The 16,641-nt window shown below is 44.8% G+C and overlaps 2 protein-coding genes across 6 annotated transcripts in view; both read right to left on the bottom strand.

Annotated features, from left to right (window-relative positions):
• Nucleotides 1–1,377: 1,377 nt before the first annotated feature.
• PAIP2 (poly(A) binding protein interacting protein 2) lies at nucleotides 1,378–10,838 on the bottom strand. The gene is made up of 4 exons (XM_042790223.1): nucleotides 10,690–10,838; nucleotides 6,336–6,495; nucleotides 3,733–3,912; nucleotides 1,378–2,465 (listed from the first exon to the last, which is right to left on the bottom strand). Exons 2-4 carry the CDS (start codon nucleotides 6,471–6,473, stop codon nucleotides 2,400–2,402), a joined length of 384 nt encoding a protein of 127 aa, XP_042646157.1. The 5' UTR covers nucleotides 6,474–6,495; nucleotides 10,690–10,838; the 3' UTR covers nucleotides 1,378–2,399.
• A 3,642-nt stretch (nucleotides 10,839–14,480) lies between these two features.
• MATR3 (matrin 3) overlaps nucleotides 14,481–16,641 on the bottom strand; it is a 28,301-nt gene continuing 26,140 nt past the window's right edge. For all 5 annotated transcript variants that reach the window (XM_042790453.1, XM_042790454.1, XM_042790451.1 and 2 more), the window contains one exon: nucleotides 14,481–15,547. In XM_042790453.1, coding sequence (XP_042646387.1) covers nucleotides 15,497–15,547 — 51 coding nt within the window. In that variant the 3' untranslated portion in view covers nucleotides 14,481–15,496. The remainder of the gene's footprint in view (nucleotides 15,548–16,641) is intronic.

The following is a 16,641-nucleotide window of genomic DNA, read 5'->3' as shown; positions in this document are numbered from 1 at the left end:
CACGCGCCCGCTCCCCATCCCGGGCGGGAAGAGCAGAAGTGAGAAAACCCCTGGGCTGAGACAGGGACAGTTTAATAAGTGAAGTGGGAGTGGGGGAAATACCACCGAAAACCCCCGAGGGATGCAAACGCAATCACTGGCCGCCTCCCGCGAGCACAGCGATTCCCCGGCCAGGCTCTGAGCAGCGGAGGAGCCCCCTCTCTTCTTCTGCTGTCCCAGTTTTGCTGCTGAGCATGATGTTTCGAGGGGTGCAACACCCTTTTGGTCAGCTGTGTCCCCTCCCAGCTTCTCACCCGCCCCCAGCCTACTCGCTGGGGCCAGAGCGAGAGCAGAGCCGGCCCCCACGCTGTGCAAGTGCCCTTCAGCAGCGGGTAAAAACACCAGTGTGCCATCAACTCTGTTTTAGCCACAAGCGCCAAGCACACGCGATGGAGAAGGGCATCTCCGTCCTAGCAGGGAAGTTCACATCCTCAAGAAACCTCCCGGTGTTAGGGCTGGGATACGGCTGGGAAAAAATTGCAAAGCAACGGAACGATGTCGCGGTTTCAGGAGCAGCTGGCTCCAGCAGCAGCGTTCAGCTGCCAGTCACCCCGAGCCAACGGCCCAGAGGAAGCTCACCCACGAGCAACCGCTGCCAGGCGTGCAGGGGTCCTCTGGTGAAACTCCCCCTCCAGCTAAAAATATATTAAAAATAATGTTACTTCCTGACCTTCTGCCTTTAGGTGCTCGAGTCTGAGCTACCTCCAAGTCAGTGGAAACACCAGGGTAGTTTTGCCGCTTCTAGGAAGACCCAATCTTGGGTTAGGAAAGGGGAAGGTAACGCTCCGTAAAGAGCCTGGGATAATTGCAATTAGCATTTCGCAGAGCAACAGCAAAATGAAGTGGCCTGATCGGATTCCTCCAAAAGGGGTTCCTCCACCCGGCGCAGCGACGTGGTTATGCTGTAGGGCAACACCTGCAGTCAAGGCTTTGTCTCACCCTTCCCATCCTGCAGTACTGCCTCATTTCTGAAATGTTTCCATTTGGTTTAATTGGAGCTTAAAAAAAAAAAAAGTATTAACAGCATGAGCAGATGCGTGGCAGGGGAGGGAGGGCTGCCAGAGGCCGGTGCTGCGGCCGCCACAGAGCCGGTCCCCAGGCTCCGGCTGGTAACGGGCACTGCCCGGCCGATCGGCGTCAGGGAGAAGGAAGGGAAACCTGCCCAGGCAAGCGCCTAAAGCGGGAGGAAAGACACAAAGGAGCAGTCGGCGTCCCAGTTTTGGGCCGTGGTGTTACAAACAGCCTTACAGGCACCCTGCCCCTAATGTCAGCCCTTCCCTCTGCACGCTGCCAAATGAGCTTCCATGTGAGATGCATATTCATGAGACGGCCACCACATCAGTTCTACTATTATTTATTTTTTTAAATATTTTTGAAAAAATATAATTTTTTTACAATATTTTCAACTTAAACACTATTCACACTGAACACGTATGGCAGCTTAACCTACCCGAATATGAAGTTTAAGAAGCCAAAACTGTTCTAGCTTTATTAAAAAAAAAAAAAAAAGTTGTTGTGCTGTAGACTATTGTGTAGTGATGATTAAACAAAGCAAGGGAAAAGCACCACTCAAATCACTAATGCTAGGGTTTTCTCAGTTAAATCCAGCTATAATAAAGTTGTATGCTAAAAGTTACATAGGCAGTGCTATGTACGCATCTGGGTTCTTGGAAGAAATTGTGATGAAACTCACATCTCCTTGAACATAATCAGGAAGTGAACGTTTCTAACATGATAACACACTGTAAAGTACAGGGAATTTCTTCCTTCCAATCGCCTGGGTGTTAGTTCAGTAGCTGAGATCTACGACTCTGTACAGGTCTGTAAAATTTCTGTTAAAGCTCATGCTGCTTATAAGGAGCATGAAGTTTTTTAAGGGGAAAAATTAACATTAGTAACAATACTGGTATTTCAAAGGAAAGTTAGCTAATTTGCATAACAATCAGATCTCCTTGCTTTCATTTTTAAGTTAAGGCATTATCAGGTGCAAACTAGCACCAGTTAACACATCTTTTGTTAAAAACAGACCATCCTTAGCAAATTCCAAGTCCTATTTAAAAAGACAGAGTCTGCAGAAGGTTTTATAAACGTGGTACTTTGTCTCAACTTGACTGGTGCTTCTTACCTCACCGCCTCCTTTGCAGAGAGCCAGGGCCCAATTATGTTTCCATTAAACTTTTGACAGATTTACTTAATAACAGTCTCAGCACTTTTATTGAGCATGCAAGACTAACAAAACTTTGGCAATGCATAAGTGTAACACAGTGACAAGAAGAGAGAGCTTTTACAATTAAATCTTCTAATACTGGCTTCACAGTGTGGAAATTGTGCTACATCCACCAAGAGAGGGCCCAGTCTACTCAAATATTTAAGTACTTCACCCCAGGAACAAACTCCTTTGCGTTTGGATTCAGATTACTCTTGACCTGAGGAAAGGAAAAACAGGAGTCTAGTTGAATCATTATTTTCATCTTCCATTTTCACCCTGAGTACAATTCTAGACAGACAGCATTAGGAAGGGTTTACAGATTTAGAGTAACAGTCGGGCACGTAACAGGGTTTTTGTGTATACCAGAAGTCTCCATAATCACTAGAAAGTCCCACTCCTCTGTGCTAGTACCCGAATTAGCCATCCTTCCTTAGCACCACCTGGGCGCCTCAGTCAGATGACGGCTCAGGGAATAAGAAACAAGAAAACCACAGGCATGCATCAAATACAGCAACTTCACTTAACGCTGAAATAGCTTTTTCTGAAGTTGAGCTGTTAAAACGTGCCATGAGGTTTAGATCTTGCTTATTTAAGCAAGACAAGACTTGTTCCAGGAACTTAAGCCACTTCTGGGAATTTAACGTGTATGAGCACTGTATTGATTTTTTACTTTTCTATGTCTGTGACTACCCTGTCCTCATGCTTGGCAAGCCGCTGCTCTGCAATGTCCTACAGTTATAGGTGGGCAGCCAGGATTTCCAAAATGAGCTCTTTTTCGTAAAAGAATGGAGGATTAAGCTTTTGCATTCCTAATTGAGTCTAAAACTGCTGCCTGCAGCTGCTTAAGCCTGGAAAAGTAGGGGCTTGCACCTGAACTTCACAGCAGTTGTGTGACACAACAGTGGTTTCTGCACTCTGTATCAGTAACTTTGTATTTTATTAGGGAAAATATGTACATACCTCCCTTTCAGTTAAGCTCTGGACAATAGTCATACAGAGAGAAAGACGGAAATAATCATAGTTTAGCTGCCTTCCCCTTCCTTAGAATTCCTACCAAGAGATCTGCTGTGGTTTTCACAACCCAAACCAGACCTCAGAACGTGGCTCGTACCTACCAACACGTAACAGATGCCGATTTTTGCTTTTGCAGTCCTGTCACCGAATGGCACTTCACAGGGTCAGCGCGCTTTGCTCCCTGCCTTTCTTTTGTAACACAGAACGCATACCCAAAGCCACTCGAATTTATGGCGTGGGCTAGGAAAGGCACCATGTGGTTACAAAGAAAACCACTGAGGAAAACCACATCACGTCACTCAAGGAAACATCCTTACCCAACCGTCCCACATCTCCCCCTCCACCAGAGCCAGGCACAGTTTAAGAGCCTACGTGTAAAGGATTTTTCTCTTGCCATTATAGCAACAAAAATCAGCCTCGAACAAAGAGAGATGTCAAGATCTTAAAATATGATGAGAAACTGAATTTACCACCAGATCCTCCAGTGATGAGCTGTCACTGATAACAAGGTCATTGAACTGGTCCTGGATTTGATCCATTGTTTGTGGGAGATCACGGGCTGGAATAAACCATTCGTGTTCCTCCTCTTCCTCCAGCATCTCCTGGAAACAGCGCTCAATGAATTCTTCTTCCCACAACTCCTCTTCAATCTATACAACGAGAAGAAACCGCTCCATCAACAAATTTACTGAGAGCTTGAGTCTTCATTCCAAGGTTTGTGCACTTAGCTGACCTTTGTAGCTGTGCAATAGGACTTAGAGCAAAACACCACACTTGTGCTGCAGGAAGGCAAGCAGCTTTGATTTTTTAATGTAGGAAAGTGCTTTGTCTGTGGAAAAGGCCCAGGAACCTGGGCTGCAGTTGAAAGGGAATAGCAGGAGAACCCTCCTCCCCCAAACCCTAGCTGTTTTCTTTGCAGCTCTTAACGAGCTCAAGAAGGAAAACGCGGGTTTCAAGTGAAAATTTCAGTTGTACCAACTAGTCTGGACTGAACTCACTGCAAGTACGAGGAAGGCAATCAGGGACAACACATGCAGCCAGGCACACGCCCTAGGAAAGTGTTCTGCAAGACTTGGGGGGGGGGGGGGGGGAGGGCAAAAAAAGAACCCCTGCCTGTCACTTGGAACAAGCTGCATCTCCTCAGGTGTAGATTATGCGTTCTCCCAATGTAGTTCTCCTAAGGAACTCCACAATCTTAGCAGTCGTTAAGAATGCTGACCTGCTGCACTATAAGCAGGACAAATCAACTGATGCAGAACTGACATGCATTGCAAAGATTAAAGGAAAGGTATGCTTGGTTGTTCAGTAAACAAGTTAGAGGGAGTTCATCCTGACAAATTTTCCATGTTCTGCATCGCAGTACTTAGGAGTGGAAAGCAGGGAAATGGAAGCTGGTGTGAATGACTTGCCAGATATAAGGGAGTGGAAAAATAATTCAGGACAGATTTAAAAGTTCACTCAATGGAAGCCCAAACAAGTTTTCCTATCTATCCTCCACTTTGAAATCAAACACGCTCAAGCCTAAAATATAAATTACATTACATACCACAAATACCAAATCTAAAAAGTTGACACCGGAGTTCAGGATTCCTGTAAAATCTAGGTCCCCTGTGCTTGGGGCAAACACACTCACCAGCTCACTTGGTGCTCAAGACGCACAGCTTTGGGGAACAGGGACTCATCACCATCTGCTCTAAGCCACCGTCCAGACAATTCAAACCCTGCACAAAACACTGTCCTAGTAATTTCCCCACTAAAGGGCTCCAGCAAGGACAGCAGCCTCCAATCAATCCTTCCTGTGAGGCACTGCCTCCATCCTGCGTGTGGGTAAAAGGCAGCTGTGGGCACGCAGCCACGAGCTGGTATTACAGCAGGGGTTGCCCGGCTTCAGGTTTTCTGTTACATGGATGTATGCCTACCGGATGGCAGCTCCAGAAGTACTAAATAACGTTTAATCCCCCAAATGTCTTGAAACTAATATTGCCTGTTTGTGTTTTCCAGCCCAAGTTTAACTTGTTCAGGTTCCCACAGAGAGATCTGCCTGCAGCGGCAGGCGACCAGGCTGCCACACAGTGTCTGCTTATTCAGACCATTTTCCCCTCATGTTCCCACCTTTCCTCTTCTCTGAAAATGGAGTCCGTACCTGAAAAACAGCTTATTCATGATACAACTCTCAGCTTTTTTCCCAAGAACTACACATCCTGTATGCTAACTACAGTTTTCCCCAAGAAGAAAAACCCACCAAACAGGAAACAACACCGAGACCATCCTGGCGTTCGCACAAGAGAATTTAGATTTTGCAAGCAACCTGAATTTCAGATTAGCTTTGTGGCCTGCTGGCACCCTAAAGAGAGAGCAACAGACGTATCCTATTTCAGAAGCTCAGACTTCAGCACAGCCATACCGGGCTGGAGTGCAAAGAAAGCAGCTACTTGAGTACAAAGATCGAGTTTTGATTAAGAAAGGGGCGGTGGAAAGAGGTAGGCTGTTCCCAGCCGCCACAGGAGAGGAAACGGCACCCAGATGCAAGGTGAAAGATGAAGTTAAGGCTTCCTTCCAACCTGATTGCAAAGGCCAGCTCTAAGATGCTTAAGTATTAAGTAACAAACAGGACTGTCACCCAACAGCTACGGCCACCAACTCCCTTAGGAGCAACAGCCCTGTTGACGAGACAGGCATGCACCTGGATGGATCCAGTTCAGAACTACCACAGCCAGCATGTTTGCACATGTAAAACCTCTGCAGCCTAGCAAGAGCCGTCCCTTCCAAAGTGCCACAGAAAGTCTGTGAACTGTATTTTTTTTTCCTCCCTCCTGGCAAAGTAGGGAATTAATGGATGCATCAGAACACGCTGTACTTCCCGTATTTCCACCAAAATTACAGGAACTAAGTAAGTATTGCCAGAGAAACGGATCTGTCTGTTCCCCAGGATTATTCTAGCAAGTCTATCTAAAAACCCTGTCTCTGAAGAATTTCCAGGCTTGTACCCTGGTTGCTAAGCCACAGCACCTCTCCCTTCAGCTAGAAAACGGTAAAGCACACCACAAAACATTTATCGAGGGAAATGACTTGCCTGCCTGTTAAATTCCTCTTCATTTTCCATCCACATGTACTCCGCAAAGGGATTGTCATCTTCATGAGAATGACCATTTATAATCACATCTTCACTGATGATGCTTGGGCTAGTACTGCTGCGACTTGGATCTTTCATGGCTGCGTCTTTGATTTGAAGTCTGCAATTAAGAAACGCAGTAATTAAAGATGTGCAGATTCGCTCCCCACCCTGCTTCTGCATAAGCCCAGCCTAAGGGGAGGAAGGCTGCGCCTGCATCTGAAGGCTCCAGGTAGCCTTACTGTGACTGCAGCAGAGGAGCCCTGCTAATCACAACAAATAAAAAGAGTATCAGAAACACCATTTCCATCATACATGGATTTGAGGGACAGATTGATTTCCCAAATTAAACCTCACCAAATCACAGCAAATGCCAAGCACCAAGGCCAAGGAAAAGTGATGGAAAAAACCAGAAAGCATGCGCACTTGCCAGCAGGAAAATATTTAAGGCAACGTTCAAGAAACAAAATGAAAATCTGTTTTCCGAAATACTTTCAAAGCTCCCAACTGAATTTCAACAAACTCCCTTGTAAAGGAACCGCCCGGTGTCCATACTGTTTCAGAGGCAGCAGGCAACACTTCAGGGGAATATCCAAGGATGTCCATGGTAGGGAAACTTTGGTGTGACTTTTAGCCTACCCAAATTCAGTTATGGGATGTTCCATATGATCACATGAATCAACTTTCACAGCCATTTCACCACTGGGAAACCTCACGAGTGAGGCAGAAACCATGACACGCCAAGTCCTCACCGAGCCAAGCTGGCACAACAGTTCTTACAACTGCTTCGTTAGCAAAAGCCCACTGATTGGGAAGCTACAGGTGAGGAGAACACCGTAAGGCACTGGAAGACAGTACGTGCTTGCCTCTCATCCCACTTCATTAATATGGATTGAGTCACGTCAGGGGAGCGCTCAGCATTTCTGCGTGTCCACGATACATGACACCGCAGCGTCCTGCACTCAAGGAACGAAGGTACAGTTGGCAAGAGCGTTTGTTCCACCTAACCACATCTAAAGGCAGGACAGAACCCACACCTGCTCTGAATCGTTGTCACATGAACAGTATTGCAGCCTTTCTATCAGGGTCGTAACCCTGTGTGAAGCTTGTAACTCTGAGTTCAGGGACCCACATCTGCTCACAGCCTCCTAGGTTGTAACTGAAAATCTTATTCGTGTCGTAAATGAGATAATGCTGCTGGTTTTCCTATACTGTGCTTAAGTACAGATATCAATACTGGAAAAGCTGGGTAGTTTTAGATATTAATACTGGCAGTATTGAACATTTTGATAACGGTATACAAAGCATGCAAGGCAACGAGCTCAAAAAAAAAAATCAAACTTGCGTGTTTTTCCAGTGCTAAAAATTCACAATGAAACAATGGAGCAGTGAGTGAAAATATTTTTATTTTATTCTCAATGTTTTAATTCACTGCCTGCATATCAAAAAATGACATATTTGGAGAAGAGGATATCAAAACACAGCCTCCATTGTTATTAGAGTACAAGGTCTTACCACGTAGCAGCTCATATTTTCTCTTTACATTTCAGTTGGTCCCATTATCTATGGAATTAACACAAGTTTTGGTTCAAAATGTATCCTTGATAATACCAGGTCAAAAGCCTGCCACATCCAAATGATCAATTAAGAAAAGCACAAAGAAAAAGGAACTTGCCTGGTTTGCTCTATTCAAAGTTTTTTAAATCAAAGCCAAACCCAAGTACGGAAGTCACTTTAGCTCCCTAGGAAGTACAACAAATGAGACCTGGACCCGGGTATTCTAGCAAGGGAGAACAGGTTCTTTTTGATGTTCTTTCAAAATAAACTTGCAAAGGCTTACTGGCAGCGTTTAACATAAAACAGGAAAAGACATTGCATTTAACACCCAATTCAAGCTTGAAATTGCTTTAAGTTAACTTCAGCTGTTCAGAAGCTAACAAACAGGATGTACTAAAAGAAATAAAAGACCTCAGAGCCTAAAAAGCCTAATTTTTTTTTAAACTGGTATGCGGTTTCACTTTTTTTTTTTTGGTGGAGCGACTGTTGATGTTAATATTCCACTGGGCTTTCTGCACACTACAGGTGAATAACTCTGCATTACCAGCATAAGGTATGCAGGCCAAATTCCAGGCAACTTCTGTACAAAGAAGACAACATCTACACAAGTCCCTAAAGACAAAAATAATAATTAAAACACCCCTACTTGTTTGTGTAAAAGCTTGAGAGGTTTATTTGTTGAATTATGGGCGAGTTTTCCAATTTCTTAAGTGTTCCTGTAGAATATAAGCTATTTGCTTTACAAGGAAGGGAAAGTGCAATGTTTTATGTTTGGACTGAAACAACTTTTTCCATCACTGCCCAAGGACGATGTGGATGATTATCTTCAAGAAAGATCTGAGGCTCAACCTGAGTATCTGAAGTTTATCTGACGAAACCCTAAGTCCGCTAATGTTTTCCCACAGGAAAACATGTCAACACAGACTTACCCTGCATGAACAGTTAGGAAGCCCCAGGCCAGTCCCTTACTCACAGCACTCCTTGTAATTTCATTTTCTGCAACTTGTAATAAAACACACTGTATAGGGAGCTTCCCATTTCACCCTTTCAGGATACAAACCAGGTTTGCAAGGACAAGATTAGTCTCGTTTCACTGATATGAGGTACAGGCTTTTTAGTCATGAGCTACAGGCATTCTGAGCAGAGCCAAATACCACTTTAGTCTTATAAAAAGTCACCATCTAAGAAGGCTGCTGCAGAAAACAAGCCATGGTGACAGGCTACACTACCATCATGAATAAAAATAATACATTCTCCATCTGGGAGTAGGTGGTAAGCAGAGGATCTCTAAGCTCCTTACACTTGAACAGGAAATAGAACATTAGTAGTGCTAAGGAACAGAATTCTGTCACAGTGATATGATTGGAGATTCAGCCCCAAATTATTTCGGGATTCTGCTGAGGAGGGGGGGTGATGCAGGAAGAACAGTGTAAGTACATAATGAAAGGCACTAAAAAATAGGATTTTTATCTTAGGAATTAAGTCAGAAATAACAAAACCTGTAAGAACAGGACTTTCAGTTAACTGAAATTTTTTTCTATATGCAGAGTGGAACTTATTACTCCAGAACATCACTAAGGTCCATTAATTTACCCGTTTCTCTGAATTTTACTGTGTTTATAGCAATGAAGACCCCTAGATCAACCATCATTAAAATCCAAAGGTCTGTGATTGAATATTTTGTATTTAAACCTTAACCAGAAAAAAGATTATCTACTGCCTACTTTGGAAGATAAGGTCAATGGGTCCAATTCCATGTAGCAGAACCCAGGTCCTTACCCTTAATAAAAAAAAAAAAAAAAAAAGGGGGGGGAGGGGAAATAATTAAGATATTTGCTTCAAACACCCAAAAGCAATGCAGGACAGCAAACAGCACGTTAGGATTTTAGTAGCAGCTGAAGTTTAAGCAAAGGTATTTTAGTGCACCGGGGAGTAACTGGAACTTGTGCAGAAGATGGTGTTATTTTGTTTGTTAACTAGCGATTATTCTTGTGAGTCAGGAGTACTGGCCGAGTTTGTTATCTAATTAGATTAGCAAGTAGCAGTTGCAGAGTAAACTGACTACACTCCGTATAATAACTAGATTTCTTAATCAAATCCACGAGGGATGCCAATGGTATCTGATACAAACACTTCAAAGCATCGCGCTGGAGTCGACTTGAAAACAGCCGACTCATTGACACAGCACGCCAGCGCCGACGCTGAAAATCCGAAGCCGGCTGCGAAGCGCGGAGACCCCGGGAGCCAGGCGGGCCCCTCGGCTAACGGAACCTCCTGGGGGGAGCCAGGGTTTGCTCCCCAGGGCATCGCTCTCGGCGCCGGGCGTTTTCGGGGACGGCGAGCGCCGACACCCGCGGAGCCGCTGGGGCTGCGGCGGGAGGCGGGCGAGGCTGCCGGGCAGCGGCGGTGACCGGCTTTCCCAGCCAAACCGGGCCGCTCCCCCCCCCCCCCCCCCCCCCGCTTTGTTCGCCCACAAGGGCCGCCCCCGCGGCGGGGTCTCCGTCCCGGCAGGCTCCGCGCCGCCGGAGCGCGCCCCCCCCGGCAGGACCCGGATGGAGCTGCAGACAACAAAGCCGAGCGCCACGGGGCGGCCCCGCCGCGGCCGCAGCGGGGGAACGGGGCTGGGCCGCGGCCCGACGCTGCCTCAGGGGAGGGGGCGGCCCCCCCCGCGCCTCCCCCCGCCCCCCCCCCTCGCCCCGCTCCCGCTGCGGGGGAGAACCGGGGCTGCGTCCCTCCGCCCCCCGCCGCGCCGCCTCACCTGCGCGCAGAGGGAAGCGCCGCGGGTGCGCACGCCGGCTCCGAGCTGCTCCGCCGCCTCGCCCGCTCCCGGCCCGGCCCCGCTCCGCGCCCGCCGCTCCGCTCCCCTCCCAGCGCCGCAGCCCGCCGGACGTGACCTCACTTCCGCTACCTGCGCGACCTCATAGACACCGCCCTCTCCTCCCCCGGAAGCGGCGGCCGGCAGCGCTGGCGGAGGTGGTGGTGGGGGGGGCGGTGGCAGAGAGCTAAGGCGGCGCGCTGCATGCCGGGACGCGTAGTCCCGCCGCTGCCGGGCATGCCGGGAGCTGTAGTCCCGCCCGGCTGCCATTTCGCGCGGCGGTGGCGGCGGCGCGGGGCACGCCGGGACGCGCGGCCCTGCCGCGCAGAGCCAGCCTCCATCTTGTGGCGCTGGTTCCGATAGCGGCGGCGCGGGCTCCGGGCGGGAAGGGAGTTCCCCAAACAGGGGGAGGGCACGGCGGCCGGGAGGGAAAAGGCCCCAGGGAGCATTACCAGGCGAGGAAGCTGCGGCGCCTGGAGGGCTCCCGAAGATCCCTCAGGGGACGCCAGCCGACCTGGGGAAACCACAGAGCCCTGTGCCTCCCCGAGGGAAAGAAATCTAATACTTTCTAAAATGCTTGCCTGTTTACAAAACTAGTATTTCCGCACTAGACTCGTGCAGTTTTCAGGCTCTATATTAGGGAACAGGACATAATCCTCTTTTTTTAGACCTACATAAAGCGCCTGCACTTCAACCCTATTTACAAAACATGTTGAAAAAATAAATTATTATTCTCTCCTTTAATTTTCCCCACCCCTTTTTCTTAAAGGTAAGGTGGAAATTACTCTCCTTTGGACACTACTTGCTAAAACCAGTGCGCAGAGGTTTGAGCAATGATCAGAGCGCCATGCTGTGTCCCTTGCTGTGTCTACCCACCCTCTCAAATACTTTGCCTAGGTACAAGCCTTTCCAGTCCTCTGATCTTTATAATCTCTTACAAAGCAGGGATTTGACACCAGAGTTAAAAGCCCTTTGCTCCCTCCAAGCCACTGATGAGCACAATCTGACCTGATCTGGAGTCAAAGCGCAGTGTCACCAAACCACCTCCACTCCGGCTGCCTCGGTACAGCAAACTGGTAAACTCACTACCACAAAAAAGCTGAAAATCTGCCCCAACAGCAAGTTGGGAAATGCGTGGCAGAAGAATGTTTCCATGTGCGACTGCAAAGCCCAAAAGTGTATGCTACTGAGGCCCAAGTTTCACAGAAATAAGTAACCTTGGATAACCCCGAAATCCATTAGTGGTTGAAGAGTCCCCAAATGTGAGCAGTTTTTTTCAGGCTTGAGAACAGTTAGTGTACAAATCAACTTGCTCAGCTTAGCTCTTTCCTTTACACCACCTGTTAGGCTGGAAAGTCTCCTGTGCTATCAAAACACTTGCGTAGGCTGCCTTGCAAGCAGGAAAGGGGCTATCTGAGGATAACAATTTCATTAACATTTCTCTGCTCAGACCTTTACTTCCTTCCTTCCTCCTAAGTTTTAGTAAGGGATAATCAACTCTATGGAAAGTCTGAGTTTCCTCAAGTTTTGTGGGGACTGATTCTCTCTTGAATCAAGCTGTTTATACTGATTTTATCAGTCACTATTGCCACCGATGTGTTTCCAGGCCCCAAGAGCTTTCTCTAGGGCCTGTCATACACTCACTAAATGCTTACCTCCTAGCCAACTACAACCATAAAATATCTCTGCAAGGATCATCCTTTAACAAAAAAAAAAAAAAAAAAAAAAAGTCGAAACTACTGTGTTCTTACTACTCTTATTCCCACAACTATTTCCAACTCGACTGTGATAAACCCAGCATAACACATGGGGGAACGGGAGGCTTCTCTTTCTGCTTGCTTCCCAGTGTTCAGGAAGCCCAGGGCCTTGTTACGCCTCTGCTGAACTACACACGCGGTGCAAGAAGCAACAACCTCTAGGGTTACTCTTCTGAGTTGACATTCATGTACGCTTTCATGTATGAAAGCTGGCATCTAAATTGCTGAGCCCAGTATTTCACACTCTAGTCTGATGCTCTGTGGGATTTCCCCTCACCCCTTTACCGTACAGATACAATTATTGCCAAAGAGTAAGCAGCCAGTGGCAGGCTCACATATCGGTCTGTCACCAAAGTGGTATCTGGCATCTGTCCTCAAGATCAAGTTATTCTGATGCCGCCTTTTCATCAGAAATCAGTGTAAGGCATGTATTCTCGCCCTGCCCTTTGCATGTAAACAGACAACATTTCACAGAAGCAGATGAGGTTTGATTATTTTCTGATGTAAAAAAGCATCATGTTGCACACGTACAGGTGTAAAGACTTACATAAAGCTTCAGCAGGGTTTTAAAAGTACATGCATTAGGCATCTAACACGCATCGATACCAGAAACTAAGTTGAGGGGAGCAAGGGATTTTCTGACTTGTAAGTTGGACTATGCCACAGTTACTTTATGCGTGGGAATTGTTTAGACACTAAACATGATGTAACATCCTCCTACAGTTTAATCCCTGGCAATTACACAGGTCATCATTTAAAAACAGGCTGAGGACTGGAGGTGCAGGATCACTGAACTGCAACTATTTAAAACGCAGATAATAGCTTAGGAAAGGCTACTTTAAAAATAAGACGTACAGAGCTGTAGTATTTTAATACATTAATTTTAACTGGATGCTGTAATGAAACTGTTAAAATGCTCTGGGGAGGTAGAGACCTTCAAAATAAACTTCTATGTACCACCTTTAGAGAGAAGGGGGATGACTGCAAAACATGGAATGACTGCTTTGAAGTCACATCCTCTGCTTGGCTGATGAACTAAGCAGCCTCTTGGAGACAGATGAATGACAAATGTCATCATAAGCAAGTGGCAGTCCAAGTACATCCTTGTGACTTAGCCAAAATAGAACCGACTGCAAGGCAGCTGTTGCTTGCACTTTCTTTCAGGGGCCTAGGAAAGCTGTAGAGTAGTTTGAAGACCGTATCACTGCATTACTTTTAATCAATTTTATACAGACACAAACAGAACTTTGCATACTAATGCTTGCCATGTACAAAGCAGTAGCTTATCTTTGTAAAAGTGCAAGAATGAGTCACTGCGTAAGATTTTATAATGTGGATATGCTATTTAAATGAAATCTGCACCATTAGCTGCTTATTAGCATTTCACCAGTATACAGAGTCCCCAGAGAAACTGCTACCATCACAATAGCAAATGTTTGAAGTTGTACTTAATTCTTGCACAAAAAGGACTCCACACCTCCCCTTTTTCTGAGGATGCAACAGCAGAAGGTTACAACTGGAAAGACAAGTTAAAAACTTTGTTTCCACAAAACACACCATCTTGTGTCTGCTAGATCCATTTGCTTAAGTAAGTTAACTTCATCAAGATTCAGCCTCCTACATTTGAAAACCCTTCTTGGCCAACAGGGAGGCTTCAGTGTCAAGAGGCTCAGGTTGAATCATCCCTAGTAATTTTTATCCACATGAATGTGATGTGGCTTGAACTTCAGCTTTGGTGAAAATTCTGTAAAACTCAGAATATACCTACCAGTGTTTTAAACAAGTGACATTTTAATTTGTTTGGAAACAAAAGAGGTTTTAGGAAAGAGAAAGAAAAGTTATGCAGTAAGCTGCTAAATCACAGGTGTTAAAACATGCAAATTTTAAAGAGAGCTATAGTTTCAGTGTGGTATCATGAACACAAGAGTAAAGAGTTCAGTAGACACATTGGTTAACATGCCAAACATCTATAACAAATTACTGTTGCCTAGCTTTATTTATTGGTAAATCACTTTAGTAACCTGAATTCACAAATAAGCAGTAAATAACAAAAACTACAGATAAACACAGGTTACACATGCAAATTCCTGTTCACATATCACATGTGCAGGTACATTAAGAGCACAGTTCTAAAGATTCTTGACAAAACCAGATTTTAACCAAAACAATTTTAAAATGCATGTTTGAAAAAATTACATTGTGAAGAATATAAAGATATCTTTTTACATTTCAGGACTCAAATGCTGCTTTTGAATATACTAGAGATGTATGACAGCTACAAGATTCAAGTAAAAGCAGGAAGAGTTCAAGGAAATAATACTGGTCAGAGGAGAATGGGCATTTACTTTTCACTAAAAATACACGGAATAGCTGAATAGGGAAGTCTATCAAGAGCTTAGAAAAAAAAAATCACAAAGTTTTAAAGCTGACTAATCACTACTTTTTCTATTTGCTATACAACAGCAATGACATTAAAAGAAACTGCAATTCAACATTTAAAATGCAACTTACATTTAAAGACGCCTCAAAAGTGAAATGCAATGACAGCCTTACACTCAAAATTAAATATCTGCTAGGCTCAGACTGAAATATGGAATGTTCTAGATAAAATAAAAATACAGTGTTACTTTTTATTTTTTATTGAGAATGGAATTGAAAGACAATTTCTGAAGCTTGAAAGTAGTAAATTTCACTTAACTGAAGTCTTCTTCCCATAGATGAGCTATCCACAAGGGTGCAAGATTTTTTTTAATAGCTTGAAGTGTCAGAACGAAAACTTGTTGCCATTCTCACATTAAGAACAAATTTTTGTTATTAACTTAACTGCGTATGCTTTTTGCTACAACATTTAACACATGAACAGACCTATAATGCCTACTGTATTTCACTAAAACAAAAAAGAATACAGTATTTCCATCTAATACTTGTACTGCTTTAAAAAAAGATTAACATTAAAAACAAAGCCACTGTTTTCCTTACATCTTTCCTTCCTTTTAAGCTTCTTTCTTTTGCCTGTGGTCTTCTGCCATTTTATCCAGAATTTTCTGTTAAAAGAAAGCAATCATATTTTGGATATATTTAAACAGTTTCTCACAGTCACAACATCAATAACAGAAACATAAACCCAATTTTCAAGTTGTAAAATCTGTGAATATGAACTGCAAAGGTTGGAACTAACAAGACTGGCACTTCTCCATATACTGAAGTGGAGCTCCTCTGAAGCACCACATCATCCGTATGTCACCGAACATACAGCTCGCCACCAGTAAACACCAAATGGCAGCCTCTGCCTGCTGTTAATGCCTTCCTACCAGGCTGGTAAGCTGAGAATTGCTTTCAGTTTTGTCAAGGACTTGTGACAGCAGCTGTGCCACTTACCTGGTTAGAATTAGCCATCTATAAAACCAGGAACAAAACATCTCCCCTCCCTAGAGGAGGGTTATTTTGGAAGTTTGAGTTTGTTATCACTATGACGACATTTGGTAGCAATATCAGTTAATCTATTTATTTATTCTTATTCCTCTCAAAGTAAACGAGACTCCCTGCTAGAGAAGTGCCTTGCCATTGTGAAACAAAAGCTGCATTTCCCCCACCTCCTTCCCCGATTCTAAAACCACACCAATGTTAACGTCATTCCAGAGCAGCTTGCTAGTCATTTGTGCCATGGAAAAAGCAAATCAAATCATGTTTCATTTAAATAAGTGATAAAGTTAATAAATTGGGACTATTTCCCCCCACCTCCCCTTTTACATCAAGTCTTTAAAGTCCCATAATCAGGTATCTCAATGGAAAAAAAAAAAAGAAAAAAAGCTATGGGTGATGGATGAGGTGGGTTTTTCCTACTACAAGACTCTGCATGGTAATTTGATTTTCTGATCTACTCCTTTATAATGTTGTTTTCTTTGTGACATTTATTTGTGCCATCTGCGTTCCTGTAATTTGTTTAGGGTTCCCTACTATTGCAAGGGAGAAAGCAAACGTTGTGAGTCTGAGATGCCACCTTCTTTTCTATGGAACCCCCGGGGTTTGTTTTCAGCTCAATAATCAACTGCTACAAAATCAATTTATGTGAACACTGCATTATTATTAGAATTTCGTTTAGGATTTCCCTTTCTTGGAGGTGATCTTTAAAAGCAGC

This window comes from Tyto alba, unplaced genomic scaffold, assembly GCF_018691265.1.
Source record: "Tyto alba isolate M040663 unplaced genomic scaffold, T.alba_DEE_v4.0 Super-Scaffold_17, whole genome shotgun sequence".
NCBI lineage: Eukaryota > Metazoa > Chordata > Aves > Strigiformes > Tytonidae > Tyto > Tyto alba.
Note: the sequence above shows the minus strand (reverse complement) of the source record. Positions and strands in the feature narration are given on the sequence as shown.

Bases quoted from the DNA above. Each gene is read 5' to 3' on its own strand.
- PAIP2 (XM_042790223.1), bottom strand. From the start codon at position 6,473: ATGAAAGATCCAAGTCGCAGCAGTACTAGCCCAAGCATCATCAGTGAA. The intron at 3,913-6,335 runs GCAAGTCATTTC...CTCGTTGTATAG, and splicing joins AAGAGGAATTTAACAGGCAG to ATTGAAGAGGAGTTGTGGGA. The intron at 2,466-3,732 runs GTAAATTCAGTT...TCCTTTCCTCAG, and splicing joins CATCACTGGAGGATCTGGTG to GTCAAGAGTAATCTGAATCC.